We start from the raw sequence: 23344 nt of genomic DNA, 5'->3' as shown, positions 1-23344 counted from the left end.
CACAATTAGCTTCGAGAGCATGGACTGTCCCAAGCTTATCCCAAACAAAACACATGATAAATAAACACAAAATGCAGTGTTTGCGAGGAATGTGCGTCTCGGTGATATAATTTTCAACGTTGCGAGAAAAATGTCTCGATGATGTGATGAAGATATGATAATAATAACTGCCTAAGGGGAGAAATTTTTAATCCCTCCGTCCCTCAGTCCACGATATTATGAATTCTATCGTACTTTCACGGTCCTTTTCCCAGAACGGGATAACGTTAGATTGATTTAACTGCCGTAAATCAACTATTTGCAATCTTGTGTGAGGAATTAAGAAGTGTTATAATGTAACACTTAAGTATAATTATCCAGAAAGCTTATTTATAACTTGATAAACAAAGGATGAGTCCTGATTAAGTGAATCTCATGCAATCTCCCAGCAAGTGCTTTATCGGAACAAATTTCAGGACCGTTAAATTGTGTTCGAACTAGTAACGGTTAAACTCCTAACATGAACTGTGAATTTACAAATAATAAACAAATTTACACCACGCCTCGGTCGAAAATTCGCATATTTCCGCTTCAAAAAAGCATAAGAATTAGCTACGTGTGTTGGGGAAACTGTGTCGTCGCCATCGTTATGATTAATTTTCGTTACACAAAGGCTTCCCCTTTTTATTAACTACCAAACTAACTAACCTTAATCTAGCTAACTCACCACGTGGTTTAATTCACACCAAACAAACCAGAAGTGACGCCTCTCACTCCTCTAGCCACCAAAACAACTTCTACCAACAGAAAATGCCCTAGGAGAGCTACCAACTACCCAAAAAGCACTAAACTTGCACATGGTTAATTTAACTATTTTCTTAATGATTTTTTTTTTAATTCAAATTATTCAAATGCGATTTCGCCCCGTTGTTTTTTTTCAGCGCGAAATTTTAATTCAAATCTGGTTACCACAGTGTTAATGGAATAGTCAAACTTTTATTCATTTGACATTATTGAATCAGTAATAAACTGATACTGTACAAATTACACTCGTTGAGGTTAACTGTGGCTCCTAACCGAAACCAAGGATCAAATTCTTCTACAAATGCATGATTGCCTGCTTACGTTATTGGATGATTTTATTATTTTTAATTTTTAATTTTTCAAATGCGGTTTTACAGGCTTGTTTTTTTTTCTCTCTCAGGCGAAATTCAAATTTCAAGCTCAGGACACCACAGTTTTAAACATGGAGGAAAGAATATACCTAATATAATATTATATTCAGTCGTCCATGGGTTTAAATACCTAACTAAATGCGAACATCTAATGAACAGCAAATACAATGGTTTAAAAAAAAGACAGTTAAAGACAGTGATAAATTTTTAAAGATTTGCAAGGAAATCCAATTAGCACAAATATATGTCACTGACAGTAATTTATTGAAAAAATTCTATTTGTATGTAAAAATAGATGACTTTTTTGACCTTATCCCTAGGAATTACAGAAAAGATATTGTCAAAATTCCACGAAGAAGTTATGATTGTTGTCACCATTGTTGAAGAAAAACGCACCATTTTCTCTAGTAATCTGTTGCCACTAAGTATATAATAAAGACGAACACGATAACTCAAGGAAAATTGTTTATAACTACTTATCAACAAGACACTGACCATACTGAACCAACTGAAAAATACTTACAAACCTAAACAATACTGTCAACACACTGTGTCGATATAATGGAAGATGAAGAAAGATAATAATCAGGTCCAATAGGTACATAGCTAGTACTAAACTATTGGATGTGTGTTGTTCAAATCCTTCATTCCGGCCGTAATATTTTCATCGCTTTCCACAAGACCAAAAAAGCTCATCTCATTGGGCATTGGTAATATCGACATATCAAAATAAAATTATATATAATTTGTATGGAAGATACTTATTTAATACACAATTTAAACAAATTTTCAATTTTTCCTTTAGTTATCTCATACAGAGGTTTAAATTAGTATTAAATACAGTTTAAGAATTGTAATTGTCAAAATTTAAAAAAATATAATTTTGTATGGAAATATCCTGAACAATCTGGTCACTTTAATCGCAATAGATTTGTATCAGAAAGGATCGATTGGAGTAGTATAGCTGACTAAACGACTTGTGAAAGCTTTTAAGAGTCTTATGGTGATTGATGATTTTTTTAATATTTCTAGAGAGATTAAGTTTCGCTCATTACTCTTATCATTATCATGAACTTATTAAATGTGTTAAACTGCCAGTTTTTTATGAATACTTTTTTATATCAATAGCTCTGTTGATCTAAAAATATATTAAAATATTACTTTACTAAAATATAGAATTGAAATTTTAAAAGATAGACCTAAAAGTTTTGCCCCATTATTTTTAAATCTGAGCTTTCAGTTAATTCGTTTGTTGTTTCAACATTCATTTGGGTGAATTTTTTTCTCAAAAAATTCTCAGCACTTTTCGTCATGTGTCAAATAATAGCCAACTTCACTTACAAAAAAAGGCACAACTGTCAATATTTTGTAGCTTTGAAAGGTCTGTGTCAAATAGGTTCGTCACTTAGGTGGAGAATTACTTAGTAGATTTTCAAACCAGTTGTCAAATTTAGACTGCGTAGTGGCGCCACCACATGTATGATAAAGAACTAAATTTAAACCTGATGGAGAAATGGTTCGAAACCACCGAACCAACAGCGGTGAGCCAGCCGAGTCTAATCAGTTACAGATCAGTCAGTCGAGTAAGGATGGTTGGTGTGTGTAGTATAGTAAGAGGTGCGTGCGTTATTTAAATAATGAACTGACCTTTAATGTGACCTCTTAAAAACAGTAAACATAAAGTGGCGGTCATTTATTTAAACTAAAGTGGTACCAAATAAATTATATTCTTATCAGGAGTAATACATTCAAAGGTCAGTATGTCGTATTTTTATTTTATTTTTCTGATAAGGTATACAACTGACAGTAATAGAAATTTTTGTATAAATTGATCAAGCAGAAATGCTTGTGTCCTGCAATGCAGATATTCTTTAAGGAAATTGTACAAGCAACAAGATTATCGATATTTTTATGAACACACAATTCCATAAATAAAAAGACGAATCAAATAAGTCATCGACACAATAAACGACATATACGCCTTAAAAAAATTGTTTAAATTGCGTGGACTTTTTTAATCTGTGATTATTCTGGTACGCTGGACGAAGGCATGGTGGCTTAATTATCCATTGTTGCAGTTATGTAAATAATAAGATTTGTAAGCTTACACAAGGTACCGCTATGTTTGTTTTAATTACTGCCGTATCTTTTTATTTACTAGAAAACTTTTGAGGTTTACGTAGAACAATTAACATTGTTTTTAAAACACACCTAAGTTTAAAATGAGTATCTTCGTGCAAAAATGATCAATAAATTTGTGTTTGTATTCACCCCTTCAAATGTTAAGATCAATACTTGCACTGTAATTTGATCCGTTTAGTTTACCTTTAGTCCTCAAACTGTCCAAAGTAAATAATAGATTTAATCTCCTTTGGTTTCTGGTTTTTAAAAACATTTGCGCCTGTTACTTTCCGATTACATGGAAGTTCTGTTTATAGCTTGCGGTTATAACCCATTAACCTTGCATTTAAGATTTTCAGAATAATATTTGAATAATTAGTTGTAAATGATTGCACTGCAAAACATTATTATATGTTTATTAAAAAATAATTTACATAACGTGCCACTTTTCTGATAACATCTTACTTCTCAACTGTTGACGGTACGTCCACATAAATTTCGCATTTGTTTAATTAACAGTTAGGTGAAGGTGAAGGCTGGTTTAGCAATGCATTCAATTAATTTGGTAATAATTGCCACAACGAAAGCTAAAATTGCAATGGATTACGGGGTCATTTTTCATCAGTTTTGGTTTTCTTTGAATATTGACGTTTATTGTTGAAATACTATGTTAAATAATAATTATAATCGAAGTGATAATTACGGCAGTCGTATTGTTTTTTTTTGTCTTTTTGCCTTGTTTTCTCCGAGTGTTGTACAACGACAAGAAAAAGCGACAGGTGCTGCAAGAGGTAAAGAAATTACGTCGATATTATAGGAGAAATCAAAGCTTTTTCAACAAGTCGACGTGTAAGCCATTTTTCGTTACTTTTACTAAACATCAATCATACTCCTAGAAGTATAGAGATTTTCAAAACGTTTCATTAGGCTCGAAAATTTAAAAGCTACCAATTTGCAGTTGTAAGTACCTACGACATTTTAAGATAAGCTAAACCGAGATAGCGTTTTTACAAAATTTCAAATTTTTCTTAAACTACCATATTGTGTGACATATCGGGAGATAAATGGGATTCAAACCATATTTTTGGACTAGAGATAAAGGGATTTTATCGTGTTTGTATAAAATTTTCTTACCTATTCAATTCGAGATATAGTGTTTAATACCTAAATATTATTTCTGGGGCGCTTTTAAGTATGAGAAGTACTATACATATCAGCACCAATTTTTAACGCCGGATTTATTGTAAAATCATATTAATTTTGTATTGCTTCAAATCTCCCTTGAAAGCTTAAAGCAATAGTTACAATGAAGTCTTGTTAAAATTTGAGAAGAGCTTTCATTATGTAGGTGTATTTCTTAAAAATTTCACCGATTTAATTTCAGCTGAAGAGTCCTGATTTATTCAATCTGTGAGCTTCTATTATGCTGTTGAAGAGTACGCAAGTAAATTCTAACATCGATTCGTGAACATAAAATGACTTGTGCTTTACCTTGATGAAGCAGTCTAACTTCTCTCTTTAACAGTTTTACTCAGTACGATTACGTAATTCTAGGAAACATGGTATAAAATTATAGATAATTGATCACTTCTCTATTAATTGCAAAGATTGTTGTCATTGTTTTAAATCAGATTGTTTTATCAGTCGTCCTTGTTTAGCTTTTTGTATGTAATTTGTTAGGTAAACTGCGCATTTTTCTTATACTGCACTTTCAAACCGATAAATATATTGACTTAACAGTCGATAAAATTTCGAGATTTTAAATTTCCAAAGGTGTGTTCGGGTATTCCTGATTTGTTGTTTACTTTTATTTTTCCGTGATTTAAATTTTCAGCGTTTACGCTAACCTCCGGTGTTTATTCTCATCCCTCTCATATTCGCAAATAAATATTACTATTAACTAATTTATGCAAATTTTGACATTTAAAACCAAAAAACAGTATTTAAATTCATTATAATGTTCATGTTGTTACCTGCCAGACCCCAATTAGGTTGTTAATACAGATAATTTGTAACAACGTTATTATTAAGTAACAATTTTTTATTATAAAAGTTTACAAAATTCTTTACTTTTAAAAAAATCCTTCAGCAACTTTTACGTGTTTCTACTATTTTTGAAATTGTGTAAACCTTTTGATTGGAGTCCAAAAATGTGACGATCCAACACCTCTTGAAAGGCGCAAAATTTCTACAAATATCATAAAAATTAATTCATCTTTATTTAATTTAGTCAGGTTCATCGCTTGTACAATTAATAATAGATGAGTCTTGTTTGACCGTCAACATTGATTTTGGCATCAGCTGGGGTGAAAAGAATTCTTGGCATTTATTATTTACAAAAAGAAAGTTGCTCGTTAATTCGTACCACGTCAGTTTGAAATCTTATAATTAATGACCGATAAGTAATTAAGAGATTTATCATCATTTTTTATGCTAAGTAATTTCAGTAACAAATTATCGAAATTCATAAAATATGCCAGAACATTCGTGTTGTGCTCGCAAAGCGACTGATAACTGAATATAATGTATAGTTGGTTGTATTTTTGTAATCATTATAAAATAACGCTAGGCATGGGTAAAGTCATATTATAAAATGTGCAACGATAATGCTATGTAAAATTTGTTTCATAAATATGTATATATATTTTTTTCTAAAGTAATACGTAGTAAAAAACTACAAAAATTATAATAACGAAGTCAGAGAATAAATATTCAAGGCTGACTAATTGCACCGATTTCTCTTTTGACTCATCAAGTCTGCGAAGAGAAGAACCGGAGATCCCTAAGCATGCTCGAAACTGTAGTGACTTCATTCTCCATGACATTTCTCCATTCAGAGAAGTTGAGCAAGAAATAAAGTTTTTGGGGGAAATTTCAGCAAATACTCAGTTAACCCCCCCATCTGTTCGTGATAAGTGCCCACTGCAACTTCAATTAAAATGTTAAACATGATGTAACACGACGCAACTAAGCGAGAGCGCGTGCAAAGCATTTTAATTGTTCACGAGCCAACGACTCTTGTGGATTTAACGAACCCTCCCTCTTCAGATGGAAGGAAAAACTGCAACCCTAGGCTGTCGGACAAAAAATTGTCGTTTGGAGTGAAGTGAAATGGATTATCATCGAGAAACCGGCATCCACTTTTCTGCTTGTAAATTGTCCGTTTGCTCCACTTTTGTAATCGCCAAGAGATCAATTAGGACCACTTGTTTTATTACGAGTATCCCAAGAAAGTTGGTAGAAATCAAGCAAATGCTTCTTGAGAACTGACATTTTCAGACTGCAAACAAATGGGTGGAAGTTCGTGAATGAACTAGATGTGGACTTGTAATTATTGACAATATGACTTTCTAAACGGTTGCTGGAAGGCACATTGGCACTTCCTTTAAAGTGCAGCGCCGAAATTTTGCGAAAGTTGATTGATGATGGCCGAAATACGGAAGTACGGCGTGTTGTAATAAAATAAAATGTTTTCGGCTATTTGACCTTGATCTAGTCAATCAGCTGGGTTTGATAAAGAGTTATCAGAGTGAATCATCTGTCTACCTTGAGATAACCGCATGCCATGGCTTTTTGTTGAGTTCGTGGCGAAACGGTTCTTGAATTTTGGCGTTTCGGTTAGTTCGTAAATCCAAGAAACAAGATGATTAAATAGTTTATAAGGCCAAGAAAACACCTTCCGGCAAGAGATGAACAACATTCGCTTACGCATTCCAACCAGTTCTTGAATAGAAGAAGATGGTGTTGTAACGATGAATTTAATCGCGGCTTCAACAATCCCATCATGTAAATTCTCACAATATGTGGGACAAGATATTGGATCCCACAAGTAAATTATGTAAAGTATATTGCACGAGCACCGTTTTTATGAATAATTGGGACGTCAAAATGTTCATGTATACCATAATAAAGAATTATGTTTTTACACAATTACTTACGTAATTATTATTTATTGTCTGTTGTGTCCATTATATATTCAGTCTTGAATCCTATTACAACACTTCGAAATTATAGACTGCTTCATATGTCAAAATATGAACCAAACTTTAATTCTAAATGTACACCGACAAGGTGTACTTGTAATTTCACTTGATTACCTAATGGAAAAAATTCCCTTTGTTGCGTAGATGATTTGTGTTTGTGTGTCACTTTGATTAATAGACAAACATACCCATTTCGACTCCAGGAATGAGGATAAAGAACTTACAAGTTGAAACAATACGCGCTATTGATACTGCTGAGTTTACAATGTCATTGATGTTTTAAATAATTGTATATTTAAATCGCCTTCTTCATAGTACGGCTGAATACTAATGACTATTTTACTTCGCTAGGCGTGGTGATTTCGAGGAATTTTCGTTGGCTTACCTTGCCTTACCTTCAAAGTATACTTAGCTTTTGTCCAGGTAATAAATACTATTCTGTTATTTTCTACCTGAACGTCAATAACTTTGATGATACACCTGTTAAACAGGACAAGAAAATTTCAAGGGGAACCAAGACTGTTGCTCTTTCTCTTTCATTATTATCACTTATCAGTCAGGAAATGGTAGGTAGTCATTGTATATCCGTGTCAATATTTCGCGAACGTTTATTTTCTAAGAATGAAAACTTGTTGGTTGTAGATCGGACCATCTAAGCTAAATAATGCCATTAAATTTCATAAGACTATCTGCAGCCTGAGGCATCGTTTACGAGAATATGTGTTGCACGTAATAGGTACATTAAAGTTGATGCAAATGGAAATTATGTATGCACTTGGGTATGGGTCATTGAACTGATAAAAACACTATAAAAAGGCTAAAATGATACATTAATAGTTTCTATAATTAATGTAGTAGTTTGACATACAAGAATGAAATTTGTTTTGTGTTCAGTGTTTGGCATTCTCGAATTGTTTTTTAACTCGGTTAACGCCTAGTTTACTCACAACTGCCGGAATTAAAAATGACACACATTTTCTATTCGAGAGATTAAAGAGAAATATTACAGCGTTATTGAAACAATTTAGTTTTTCGAGCTACATATATTGGTATATTTTAACAGTAAAGTTCAAGTGCGTTTGACATGAAATACTCTAAAATAATTTAAAGCACAATAACACTAAGATCAAAGCGCATTGTGAATACAAATTATTACACAAACGCAACAGTTACTACATCAGAAAGCTCTTTTATTCGAGCAACTAATACAATTATGTAAAACAACTTTTAATGGATCCTTATAAATTTAACCATGAAGTAGTTACGTTTTGGTCTATGAAAGTTTTTTAAGTGTGTTTATATGAGTTTCAGGAACGTTACTAACAACTATGCGGTGAAAAGCTTGCTCCTATGTTGGTACTTCTGGTTGTATAAATATTTACGCAAATTAATTTCAAAACTTTATTCGTGAAAATAACTTCTAAAAAAGTGTTTCGATGTTTTATAAAAATTTAGTGCTTGTAGTTAGGTTTTAACACTCTAGGAAAAAAAAGATCATTTAGAATTCCGTAAATTAAAAATAAACGAATATTCCCACAGTAATCTGTAATTGTTTGAGATTTATTTCGACTAGCATGAACATTATTACATCATCTACACATTTTGTTAAAATTAAATATTAAATAAGTAATTGTGTACGTCATTGTCTATTTTTTAAAATGTAATTTATTTGAAATAAATTATTCTTCCATTTCACGAATTTTCAACAGAACTTTTCCACATTTTTCTTCATACGTAGAATTAACGAACCATATTTTAGTCTCGTTTTTGTTTATTTAAAAAAGTTTATAACTTATTTTGTTTACCTAATATTCACACTGAGCTAAACATGTGGAATGTATGACTTTTTTTGTGATTTTGTTAATATATCAATATTAATTTATTTACAGGGTAATGATTATAATTAATTAATAACCTTTCTATAAAGTTAATCGCATCATTACAAAATTGTACTTAGTAAATGTCGGAAAATGTATTTCGAGAGGCAACGTTGATTGCCCATTAATAATGTAATTTTGTCATGTAAGTGTGAATCAATTAATTTTATTTATTACATGTTGCATTTCCACAGGCCTTATAAGTCTAAGGCTTATTGACAATTGTTCTTCATTCTTCCTTGCTTGCAGTCCTCTTTTTCCTCCCAGACCCTTGCCATTTTCTTAGCGGCTCTTGTTTCTGGTAGTCTTTCAACATATCCTAACCATCTAATTCTTTGTGATTTAATTTGATCTCTAACCTTGGGGCTATTGTATAGTTTGTATACTTCTCTGTTGGTCCTTTTCAAACATACTTCTCCTTCTTTTATTCCCCTATATACTCTTCGGAACATTTGCCTTTCTCGTATCTGTAATTTTTGTTCTTCGGGCTGGTTATTAAAAATCCAGAATTTACTTCCATAGAGGGTCTTATGACAATTCTGATTAGTCTCTTCAGATTTTGGTGTTGCCTTTATTCTCTATTTGATTACACTGCTTTTTTCATTTTTGCTATTTATATTCACTCCTACAAAGGTAACATTATCTTGTTTTTACAAATCAACAAGTCTTCCCTGGTGAACAGTTATTTACTACTAGTTTTTCTTCCCCTGTCCCTTCACTAGACCTCATCACTATAACGAGACTTTTCCAGTCCCATTTTTTTTTGCAGCCTTTTTTACATTCTGGTCATATCCTTAGTTCTTTCTTTGTTTTTTTTAGAAAAACAGGGTGGCCTGCGAACTATATGTTGGTGCTTCGGGTTAATTATTAATGTCCCTTGTCTATGAAGTTAACTCTGTCTTATTACATTTTCTCTTACAATGTCGTATAGTATGGTTGATAAGATGTGGCCCTATCTCATTCCCCTGCTGGTTTTAAATGTTTGCGATTTTGTCCATTCACGATTACTTTGCTCTCTATGTTCACGAGTGTCATTGTCATCAATCTACTCACTGAGTATTCCTAAATTTTCCATTTCTTCACAGATGCCTTCTTTATGGAGTCTGTCGCATGCTTGTCTGAAGTCTATGAACAAAAACTTTGAGACGTTTCTTCTTAATTCAAGAAGATTGTTTTTGTTGTTTTATTGACGAAATAAAAAAATTAAGAACCTCATTTTTTATATTTGCTTATACAGGTCACAAAAAAAATTAATGAATCAGTCAATTTATTTTATTGCATAAATCAAGAATAGCAAAACTGAATACTTTGAAATCTTGCAGACGTTTTAAACTTATTGTAAGTACGGTAAATTGTTCATCAAAATTTGTATGTTTATTCCCCCCAAAAAATTAATGACGTCATCTCAAAATTTTGCCGAATAAATTTTACCCAAAATGCATTCATATTTTTTAGATTTGCTTATTAAATTTTGTATATACAAAATAAGTCTCTTTAGAAACGTCATTTTTCACCAGGATAACTGTCATTCGAATTGTCGCCTTCGTGTTTTTTTTTTAAGGATTATTGTTTTTACAAAAATATAATATGTACTATGAAATACACAACAGTTAAAATTGTAATTTTTGCGTTTAAATAGTTGTAAGTCCATATACTTATTTATGTAACAAAGAAATGTTATAATTTTATTACTGTATAATTAATTTTACTTTTAACACTACCAATATCACGATAATTAATTAACTGAATTGCGAGAGAAATGTAGCGTGATCATTTTTTGCACACCAAAAAACATTTACATAATTAAATGTGGCTTTCTGTATTAATTACATTGTTATTATAATTTGTACATGTTTGTGTGTACGGGCAACAATTTAATTGTACGTGTATCATGTTCTTACAAATGTTGTGTTCAAGGACTAATTTTGACTCACTTCTATAAAAAGTTACTTTTTTTATCTTAATCATTATTTCCTATAGAATGACCATGATTTTTTTGTGGAAGGTAATTTTGATAGGTAATTTTTGCAATGTTAGTAGACCATGACCTACCTCTTTAAGCGGTGTTATTGTGATTGTATTTTTTAAAGGATACTGTGATAGTATAATACGAACACGTTCTATGTAAAAATATTAATAATAATCCCGTTAATTTAGAATCTAATTTGAGTAATTTTTAAAGTATGTTAATAAATAATCATAGAACTACATCTATTATGTACACTATACATGAACGTAATGTGTGGTGCCATCAACATGTGTGGTGCCATCAACAACTGCCACCACTCCACACAAACGAGAGATCCTATTCGACGAAATACATTTTCATTTGGAGTTGCAAAGGCATGAACTGTGAAAATTTTCCTCGTTGTTTTCAAGCAACAAAGCTCCTAAACCAGAACGATTCGGATTCACAATTTTGGCAGGCTTATGAATTTTACTGGAATTTCGTGTTGGCTGATGTAGAAATTAAATATAAACCACGTTTCCGCCTGATGTTTCATGAATTTAAAATGTATCTTTTCAAATTATTGTTTTTCGTTTCTTTCGCAAACAAAACTTTCCGTCCAATGGTTGGCAATCTAATCGAATCATCTGTTTGTATGAATAAATAATATTATCGATAATTGAGTCAGTTGGAAAGTTGACCGTGAGAATTTTTTTGTTTGTTTTATTTCTTCGCCCGAAGTGAGAAACGTCTACAATGATTTACATTTCGTTATTATTTGCAATATGCAAACAAAAAATGGGTGAAAGTGTAATAAAGGTTCGTTCTATTTCCAGTGGAGATGTAGCTCGCGTTGCAGATAATTTTGTTTTATTTTTTAATATGCGATCATGATCAAAATAGAGAATGAAAACAAACATTTTTAAACTAGAAAACCATATCTACAGAGATTTCCGTGATATATCGCAGCAAGAATTAGAGCGCATTTAATCGTTATCACTCTGTAAATGTCCCTTACATGTCAATATTAATCCGCACATGTAAATAAGTATGTGAACACGCTACATGGGTGTGCAAATATAAATTTTAGTACACATTTCTTCTAATTTCGTTTTTTGACATAATTTTCCGTCACGTCAAGTCATTATTTCGCGTAATAATCTCAGAGCGTGTATTACTCAAGTAGAAATTAGAAAACAAACGATACTTAAAAAATTTGAAAGGTAATGCATTCTAACATCCTAAAAAAATAGAGTATAACAATTGTGCAAAATCTCAAGTGCAACCAAGCTTAAGTAACTTAATTGCGAATGAGAAATAAATAAATTTGGGAATATATAATCACATTTTTCGGCAACCATGAAAACTAAGAGTTCAAAAAATTAAATTGTTTTAGCTTTTGCTCATTAACGTTCACTCAACGACACTTCATCCGACGGTGTTGTCTTGCATTTATCGGACTTCTACGCTCTCCTGAAACGGATTTATCAAAATGTTTCATTTAATTCCAACATAGTTTTGTTATCGAATTATATAATAATTTTATTGATTCGTGGTTTCGGTTTACAACAGGTGAATTAAATCAACACGCAATTACCCGATCACGTGATAAAATTCAACCAATCAAATGTCAGAGCCACCGGTTAACCGAACGTTAGATTTTAATTCGAATTAAATATTTAATTCACCTGTTACAGTGGAATCCACTCGGATGGTGATGACGTTAGTCAATATACATAGAAGCTTTCTCGTCGTGCTTATAATAGAAGTAAATATAGAATTCATTCTATTCAAATGATCTAAATCTGATTTAGGGTGGTGATACAACGAGCATTTCATTTTATGCTCCAAATTGTTGTATTTTAATTATTTTCCGTATTCTTTTCCTTGTCGCCTTCGTCAGGTTTGTGCTTGATACAATTTTGAATGAAACACGGACTTTAATGTTTAAACTCATTATATTCCACATATAGTGTAGGCGTAATTAACGAACTAATGAGAGGTTGCTAATGTTCATTTACATTACGCGGCCTTGCTGATAGTAATTCGTAAAAATTAATGGTAAATTTCTGGTACTTGTTAACAATGTTCACCTTTAAGGCGATACTACTCGATTTCAGGCAATCCGATTTCAATTTTGTACAGTCCACCGCAACCATGTGCTGTCGCAAATGTATGTTATAAAAATATCAATATTTGTGAATGCACAAAGTATCCCGAACAAAGATTGAGTAAAGTGAACAGGATTTGGAAAGATTTGGGTTCGCATAACTAGTAAATAGAAAATACTACTTGTTTTTCTAAGATTAGCAAGAAAGAATTAGCAAAAACTCAAGAGTCTCCGACGAAGATTACGCTAAAAGTTGTTAAAATAAAATATATTTTAATTTTAAACCTTTGGTACCAATGAAACATTTTTTTTCCAATGAACGTTCATGCTAACTGGAGACCCACCGGATGCTGATATTCGTAACTGACGTTCGTAAATTTCAGAAGTAAGTCAGTGGAAAATCAATGACGGATTCACCTTCCTAGTGGATAATCTGTACCCTGTAATTAATGGGCATTGCAGGCTGCACGTAACGAGGGAAGTAATTAATGATAGTACCGTCACATCAATAAAGGAAATTTGATTATTTACACGTCAGATAATGCAATAAACACGGGTTTGATCCAATTATATTGTAAACTGGCACCTATGGATGGATACTATAATTCCAACTTTTTACTTTCCGTTTCCGTCTCTTTGTCATCTGTTGGAGATTTTATTAGACAAGTAATCTCCGAAACGCTGGACAGATAGTTCTGAAATTTTAGATTTGTTTTAAGAATATCATGTAGATGGTAAAAGTAGCAGAATAACTTCCTTCTATACATGTATACTATACTGATTAATTAAAGCAGAAATGCGGGTTACCTTATTTTTGTGAAATTCTGGGAACGCAGTACCTACTGTTGTTATTAGTGTTATACTCAACTTATCCAAATTAATAACTTTGTCCTTTGTAAAAAGTCCATAACGTCATAACAAAATGTTCTCAAAAAAACTCACTTGAAACGTAGGCATGGCATGCTTGTGTAATTCTAGTTAACCCATTTCTATTTTAATTGCATTTATTGCGGGTACAAACTTTATGATTTGTCTAAAAAACCGGGTTTGTTTGATTGTGTCTAAATAACTTTGGCCATTTTTTTTTTGTTAATAAATACATACGGGTAATGACATTAAATCTGGTAAAATCCTACAAAACACCATAAAAAGCGACACGAGTTCATCATTTCAATTATTTTTCCATTCTTCCAAGCGGTAATTTGATGAGCGGTCAGATATTCAAATTTTAACCGTAACTGAATTACCCGAAAAATAATAATAATTTGCAAATCCGTATATACTGAATAAACACTAATAACTTAGTTTGTATTCAGGGCCGGATTTACACTCCACAGAATCCCACACAAAGCATAAATCCGGTCCGGATTCTGCCCAAGTTGATATTACAATTTATTAAAAAATTAATTCTAGCATGCTCTTTTAAGAGTGGTTTAATCTACTTCAAATCTGAAGTCCACAAGCACTAGTTGATCTAAAAAACTAAATTTGGACTTTCATACTCCGTACTTTGTGCTACAAATTACATGACAGGGTCCTTGGAAATTAAACCAATACTGATTCAGGGATCGTAAACACGGACTGCGGTTTATTTGTTATTCTCTCCAGAAAATTGATGATCTCATTGCTTGTGACTTCAGTAACATGCATTTGTTTTATAGAAATAATAATAAAAATTAAATAGGGGCTAACAGATACGTAACCTCAGCTAACAGATTTTTTGGAAAAACAAAAAATCAATTTATGAATACAATTTAAACCGAAATTCTACAGTAAAACAACAACAAAACTACCGTAAATGTTCAAACTGCCATCCATCAACCATTTGGTACATACCAGCACGTGTGTACACTTTATATTATATTGCCGGTTCAATGGTATCTGAGGTGATTGATACTGCCCATTTGTATTCGAATTCGGTTGTTGGGGTCGTCCAAATTGTTTGATCTGTTATTGTAGCACCCTCACAAAAAAATCAAGAGGGTTAAATCTGGTGGACGAACCGACCATTGAAACAGTTTTCTTCCCTCGAAAATGTTGTCAAGGAACTCTCATTTAGACTGCAAAATGTAGATGTACAGTAAAATGTAATACCACCCATAAAGCATAACTTCGAGAAAATTATTACACCAAGTACTTCGCGACATTACTACACCTATTTTAAGATCTTTTCTACGAGTTATTACTGGACTAATCAACAAAGTGGGCTTCTTCAGGCTTCTGATATGTGATGCTCTGGTCTCCATGCAGTTGCGTTTGTTGTGTGCTCTCTAAATCGGTCTTGCCCGTGTTGATCTTTAATAGTCACGTGATTTTATCCTGATTTGAAACTTAAATCCGGGGGACAGTCTATTTTTCGTGAAGTTTAGTTAAGTAACAAATTATGTGTGTAAAATGGGACAGAAATAAAGACAATACAAATTAAGTGGTGAAAGAAGGCACCTTGAACGCTCAAGAGCGCATTACGTGAATTACATAAACATGATGACGTTTTGAGCAGCATTGTTAATGCGGTAATAATGTCTAGTTTCTTAAATCAAGCAATTAAGAAACACGTCACCAAGATTCGTTGTTCGCTCGCCCAACTATAACTAATCTCTCATTGCGATCAGCTCATAGAAAATACAGCTAAGCGTGAGCGGTTAATGCAAGATACAGGTTGCTGTACTTTCTTGTATTTTATTTATAGAAACAGTTACCAAGAGCACGAGCCATTTTAAGTACACCAGACACCTGTATCGACCAACTCACACTATCATGTAATCTTGTTTTCACCTTGGTATGTATCCTTTCATTGATTAGTTTTCATATATAAATAAAATTATCATCACTTACGTTTTTCTGCATTTCCTACACACCAACAGTAGTAGTCAAAATAACGATCGACCCACTTCTTGATAATGTTAAGTGGTTGACTTTCCGGCCCACTCGCTATCAGTTGGTGGATGTTGCGTTCAATATTTATGGTAGCGCCTTGGATAAATACCGATAAAAGGAGGGGACAATAACGGCCAGTCTATGGCTCTATCAATAATAGATTAAGAACAGAAGACCATTTGCGCCGCTTCCGACAACGTTACCACATACATGACATTGGGGGACATAACATTGTTCTCCACGTTTTAACTAACACAATTAGCTGGTAATTACAGACAATGACCGGGTAGAATTGTATACCTTTTGTTTTAGCTGACCACGTATAAACGCGCAAGAATCCAAGTACAGGTAAATTCTGAGAAATGATTGAGCCCAGAATTCCCATATTTGAAGACGCAACAAATTTTCCAGTGGGTTGGCTGATCGCTATTAAATTGTCTACCGCAGTTTTTGTTCGGTATTTTAAGCCAACCGCAAAAATCTCTGGACGAGAATCTGTGACCGCAGCTGACGTCTCCGAGGGGTACACAAAGCCCAGCGCTGGGAAAAATTAATTTGCATTTTAATGTGAATATGTCAGCTTGACAGTTTTATATTCATAATATCGACTAGATCTAGAAATAATATAACTAAAAAAAAATTAAACTAACATGGGGTGAATTATTTGCAAGGATGATTTCAGAAGGTCGCGTTGTATGAAAGTGAATCTATTCTATTTTCAGCTAGAGTAGGAACACAATTTTTCTATCTGGTTAAATTATAACACCAGAAACTTTGATAATAGATACATTTTGCCTGATACGTTAAATTAATACTAGAAAGGTACTTTTGTAGATCAATTTTATGGCGTAGTCAATTTTCATTAACGGGTCGTTGCTTTTCTATGAAACATACTGCAGTAAAATACAAATTATACAGCTATTCCATAATTTCTGCTAATAAATCATAGAGTTTTACTACCTAATCATAATTTATCCACGTTTACAATAAATTTACAAGGTGCAAATTGGTAACAAATGTCACTATTTATAGCTGCTAGACTGATGAACATTAATGAAAAAGGCGTGGTACAAAATGCCAAATATCCACCTGTTATATTTAATGCAAAAATTATATACTTTTGTATTAACTGCGATTCCGAAACGTAATGGTTTTAACAGTTTCAATTCTAACAACTCAAAATAAATTCTTTCATGTTAAATGTATAATACTCCTATTTTTCTTTTTACATAAATACATAAATATTAGATATTACTATTCGGTGGCTATTCTGTAGGTCGTTGTGAATGCAGCGTAGTTGATAAGGTTGGTCTTGTATATGGAATATCTATTATCTATTATTGCTCAATTATTATTCCTTTTAAAGAGATTTCCACAATTTCGATCTTATCGTTCTAAGCCTAAATCGTGCGCGAGTGTATTGGCAACATTTTCTGAATTTCATATTTATCTGTGTCATATACATTCTCAAACAAAAATTCTTGTCTTCAATTAATAATTTTTCTACTATCATCTTTTAAGTTGGCACCACTGATTAGTGACATTTGATGGTGTGCAACCAAAACGTCTAAAGGTAGCCACACTTTCAGCTCAGGTACCCAACGAGCGCTTTGTTTGTGGAGCAGTTGATTCACGCTCCGAAGGAGTATAGTCGTTTTAGCTGCACGGGACTACGGAGTCAGGTCATTAATGTCATTAGCCAGTGATGCCAATTTAACGACGGTCTCCATGACGTGCTTAAATTCGTTTTATTTTTGACCTGACGGTATGACTAACATACCAAACGGAATAATTAGCCACTTGTTTTTATCGGTTAATCGATAACTAGTAAGCACATAATAATTCAGCTCTGATGATTTACAACCTCGTTATTTCTTTTATGCTACAAAATGAAATAAACATCATATAAAAATTAAACCAAGCAGATTTGAGTGTTTTTGATGTACGGTCTACGGTCTAGTCACTTAGTGGTTGTTGGGAAATCTTTGATTTGCGGTAATTTCCGGAAGTCTCGTTCCTGTCTGCTATCTCCACAGTTTTGGTTGTAAATAAATTTCAGTTTAGAACGGAATATATTTCATAGTGATTTCGATTTCTTGTTGAAATCTTTCCATGCCGTTTTGTTCCAAAATCACCCCCTAAATGAATGAATATTTCCTTATCCACACTAATTTCGGAGTAAGTAAAGTACACAAAAATTCTACTCAGCTAATCATTCTTAAAGTAAAATAAGCAATCAATCATCTCGCAATTGATAATTTCTGATTTGTTAATACCCCAATACTAAAAATTTCTCCGCTTGAAGAGTCAACCTACAAAATTTCCTTCAGAGATAATCCATCAATAATACTTTGAGAAACTATCGCAAATCTATTGTTTAGTCCAACACATTAACACATTTCACTGATGTTCTACTACAGATATTTCACGCTGATTTTAGATAAGAGGTCATGACTCCAACCCAAAAAAGTTTGCAGTTGGTTATTGTAATTATATGGAAGTAACAGTTAACAGTTTATCATTTGCGATGAAAAGTTACCAGTTTTCGTTTTAAAGAATACTAAATAGTTACAAGTCGTCACATGATTAGAGGCAACGGTATCACGCAATGGCTGTGAGTAGAAAACTTATGAAGGACTAAAATGTTGTACCTACCATTAAATTTTGGGCGAACCTACAAAAACACTGAAAACAATACATGATGCATGTTCAAACTGTTCCAGATCCAGTATGCACGGTGTGTTATTCTGCCACATACAACTTTTCGAAAAAAAGTCCTCTAGTAGGCCATGAAATTTATGTTTAAAACGTTCTTTGTTCAGTTTGACGTATAGAGTCAAATAACCGTCAAATAGCTCGAATGCCAACATCATTATTTTAAAAATAAATTTCATAGATTTCCAGAGGACTTATTTAATTTTTTAAAAAAAGTTAGTCAGGTCTTAACGTCCCAGTAATGATTTCAACGAATGTGCATGCTTTAAATGCATTCTTTCTTTTTCATTCTGCTAAATCCATGAATCACCCTTCATAATAAATGATAATAATAATAATTTCGAAACTTGCCGACCGTTCAGACGAAATCATTTACAAGAATCGATTCTACTGCAGTAAGATTACAGTAAAACTCATCCTGTGTCGGTCAATTGCCATGACGAACCCATCTAACTGTATACCTATCAGTAGTGGACTGAAACTAAACACCACACCACATCGTAGTAATTATTCTTATCAAATCACATTCGTTACATAAACGGTACATTATACGTGATGACATAATCGCATTTGCATAACTGAGAATGCAAGTTCCATGCGCTGACACAAGACTAAACACTAATCCTTAATTTATGCCGGTAAGAACTGTATAATTTTTAACATATCAATGATTTAACAAGAAATATTACAACTTCTATCCACTACGATTAAAAAAAACGTTTTATTAAATAATTAATAATGTTTTATTATTAGCGGATTTATCCTGTATTGAGATAAACTAATGATTTTGCAAGAATTGATCGTGGAGGTAATTCAAAGAACGAGAAAAGTACTCTACTCAATCAGCGTTACATTTCCATTATAGCAAGACTTCAGCGAAGAACAGTTTGTGGCCCTTTGTTTGACGACTATGACTATCGAGAACGATCGAAGGGTCAGAAACGATACCGTTAGATAGGAGATAGAAGGGTTTATTGTTAGTGCAAGGACTTTATTCATTATCTGTGTCCCAAAATGGTTTGTCAAAAACGTGTGTTTTGAATTCCGGATTTCGGACCGGGGAGTGTTCTCATTCGGGCGCCATCCTGAAAATAAAGGTGCAATTATTTTTTATGTATCTTTAAGCTAAGAATTATTTTTTTATGATTGATAGTTGAAGAGTCGTCTCAAATTTTTGTTATGACGAAAAACTGTTAATAAAAATTTTTGTGAGACTCATGGTTACTGAGTTAAATGAAAAAATTAATGACATCACCTTCAGTCCACAAAACTTAGTTTTAGATTCACAACTGACTACCCAACTAAACTTAAAAATTCTCTCCGTACTGAAAATGCACGGTTGGCAATTTTTTAACGCCGGATTGAGTGGATTAATATGTAAATGTAGGTATTTTTTCCATTTCTGTCACAGAAAATTTATCACGCATCGTAAACCTTGCAACATTTGTGCAACAAGAGAAAATAATCATTTTAGTACGCACGTTATAGGCGACTTCAGCGGAGCTTAAAAACGAAATACTCTATTAAAGCCAGAGGACTGGACTATAAATTCGTGTATAACAATTCTTGAGTGGGCGGAAATGTCGCCGCAAATCATTAAAAAGTATAATGCGCACGTTAGAGTATGATTTAGGCCGTAATAATAAAAGCCGGCATGAAATTTCACGAATTTTTTTATGCTTTCAGATCCTCCCTCGATGTCCCTCAACGCTCCAGGATGGAATTGACGCAACAATCGCCTCTGGAAGTGTCGGGGTGTGGCAGAAGAAGGAATAAACGCAACGACACCATGTAACTCCAAGACTGACTCTCTAATTTCCAATGGGTGCCAACATGGGCAAGAACACATCGCTCCTTGATGCGTTGCCATCAGGTCAGGGCACCCTCCACGTGGTGATGCTAGGTTTAGATTCGGCGGGGAAAACGACCGCCCTTTACCGCTTAAAATTCGACCAGTACCTGAACACAGTTCCGACGATAGGCTTCAACTGCGAGAAAGTGAAAGGAATGATCGGGAAAGCCAAAGGTATCAACTTCCTGGTGTGGGACGTGGGCGGCCAGGAGAAACTACGGCCTTTGTGGAAGTCGTACACGAGGTGCACGGACGGCATAGTGTTCGTTTTGGACAGCGTAGACGTCGAGCGCATGGAAGAGGCGAAAATGGAGCTCATAAGGACGGCCAAAGCGCCGGAAAACTCCGGAGTGCCCATATTGGTGTTGGCCAACAAGCAGGACCTTCCGGGGGCGCGGGAACCGCGCGAGCTGGAGAAGCTCCTGGGACTTACCGAACTGGGAAGCGGAGGGGGGCATTTGTGGCACGTTCAACCGGCCTGCGCAATCACAGGAGAAGGCCTACAAGAAGGACTGGAAGTTTTGTACGAGATGATTTTAAAACGAAGAAAACTCGCCAAAATGTCCAAGAAAAAAACGAGATAAAAATGTCACGCTGTGAGTGCTTTGTGTAGTCAATAGACAGTTTTTTTAATTTTGAGGATTTTATGTGAATCCAACTTTCGGTGCAGTGTTTTCTATAATAATAGCGATACAGTATCAAAATTAGATTAGTGAGACTTTCGACACGTCCATTCTGTTATTTTATGGAAAACCCCTCTGTGATATTCTTATTGAAAACACTGTTGTACAAGCCAGAAGCTTGCCTCTATATGGGAATAGTGAGTGTTTTATATCGATTTAAACGAAAATGCATAGTTTTTTTGATCTCCCTTGTTATGAAGACGACATAAATTCTAAACTGTAAATACAAGAAATGATATAGGTAATTTTTGTAAGCTGTTTTCTTTCGATGGCATAGATCATAGCAACAAAAGCACAAAAGAAACAATTTCTCCATTTTGAGGTGTTTGCATCAACATAATTATTACATGTATTCTCCTGTGCAAGAAACCTATTGCAGTTTGTTAAGGTTTTACCTTAATTATAGTTTGCACGCTTGAAAGTGAAACGATGAGTATTATATCATTGTATAATGAGAAAGCAGTGTGAAAAAATACCCAGATGGTTCCCATACGCTTTATTACGTCGAAATGTGCAATTCTAGATCATAAATAACTATTTTCTTGAATAGAATTGACACCCATCTTCTCCACTCATTCATTAGCAGACAATAAGAAGCCTATTAGAATAAATTAACACAGAGAGAGAAGCTTGAGTGCTGCGTCAGTGTATTATCTAGCAAATTGATAGATCTTCTTATCATTAAGCATCATTCATACATCGCGAGAGCTTGTGACAATTCGATTCAAGAGAGTAGTTTATTATTACCAGAACCAAAGGTGCTCATTTATTTATAAGTAGTTTTTAGTTATCGTCATCATCATGTATATTTCCATTATTACATTAAATTGAGAATGGGGTCGATTTTGGCGTTCATTATAATATCGATGACTGAAACGTTTTCCACTATTAGGTACATATATCATTAACGATTTGGAGACATCATCAAAAGCCATCCAATTACTGCTGTGAAATATTATACATTTCTCAATTTGAAGTAATAATAGTCGAACGACCAATATAAACCACCAACTGTTCGATATCGGCCTTTACCCTAAATTTTGCGATGAATGTATTATCGGTCCTTTATTCCCAAATTATTTTGTTGTTACTATCCTATTAATGTTAAATTATTCCTAGAATTATATAATTAGAATTATTATTCCTGTTGCTCGCCATGTTTATATAACGTAAATCTGTAAATATGTACCTAAATGTAATATAATTTCTAAACATTATTATTAAACCATATTTGTTTTATAAAAAACGGGGTTTCAATTCCACACACCCGCGTATTTTTATTTACGCAGAAGCGTTTTCGTTGGAGCTAGTCAGGCACAAAACACGGTCAGAATACAAGTTTTAATAATTGACTACCTGCTGCTTTACAAGAACCAACCATCTGCTCCATGCATTCTACCCAGGATATTATATCACGACGTTCAGTGGTATGGGATTCAAGAAAGCTTTATTAATGCATGGGAACCAGTGGCGGCTCATGAGAGACAATATAAATTCATTTATAAGGGAAAAAAAACTTTGAAAGCATATTCTGTGATTTCGTAAGTTTCGCAATTTATATAGCAAGGGCTCGATGAGAGTTTATTCTTTAGATTATTCGAACCTTTTTAAGTTTTTATGTATTATAAATATCAACAAGTGGCGATTATTGTTATTATTGACAGTGTCAAGATTATCGTATTGAAGGAAACATGATAATGTTGCGGCGTGAATATTCACCAATTGTGACAGATGAACGTGAATTTGCAGTAGTGATCTGCTATCGTTTATACACATTTGCGAATCTAAGCTCCTAGATGTTTTCTAATTCTACGAAATTATTTCAATTTGCATAATTACCGATTTGTACTATTACCGCAGATTTAAAATATCAGATTTTTGATTAGATATTATATTTTGATGTGTTGGGCATTTTATCGAAGCTTGACATACATAAAAAAATTACAAAATTATTTATTTACCTAATGAAATTGATGTTTATGTCACTCTTGACATATAAATGTAATCAGTGGATAACAATAATC

The 23344-nt window shown here is 33.3% G+C and overlaps 1 protein-coding gene across 1 annotated transcript; it reads left to right on the top strand.

Annotated features, from left to right (window-relative positions):
• The first annotated feature begins 2703 nt into the window (after window positions 1–2703).
• Window positions 2704–22566, top strand: LOC135135187 (ADP-ribosylation factor-like protein 4A). Its single transcript, XM_064064190.1, has 2 exons — window positions 2704–2908; window positions 20472–22566. Exon 2 carries the CDS (start codon window positions 20607–20609, stop codon window positions 21219–21221), a length of 615 nt encoding a protein of 204 aa, XP_063920260.1. The 5' UTR covers window positions 2704–2908; window positions 20472–20606; the 3' UTR covers window positions 21222–22566.
• The last annotated feature ends 778 nt before the right edge of the window (window positions 22567–23344 follow it).

This window comes from Zophobas morio, unplaced genomic scaffold (genome assembly GCF_036711695.1).
Source record: "Zophobas morio isolate AGI-343-1 ecotype UQ-CSIRO unplaced genomic scaffold, CSIRO_AGI_Zmor_V1 ptg000024l, whole genome shotgun sequence".
NCBI classification, from domain to species: Eukaryota; Metazoa; Arthropoda; class Insecta; order Coleoptera; family Tenebrionidae; genus Zophobas; species Zophobas morio.
The sequence above is the reverse complement of the archived record's forward strand: the minus strand, read 5'-3'. Positions and strand labels throughout refer to the sequence as shown.

Excerpts from the sequence above, each read along its gene's own strand:
- LOC135135187 (XM_064064190.1), top strand. The coding sequence starts at position 20,607 with ATGGGTGCCAACATGGGCAAGAACACATCGCTCCTTGATGCGTTGCCA.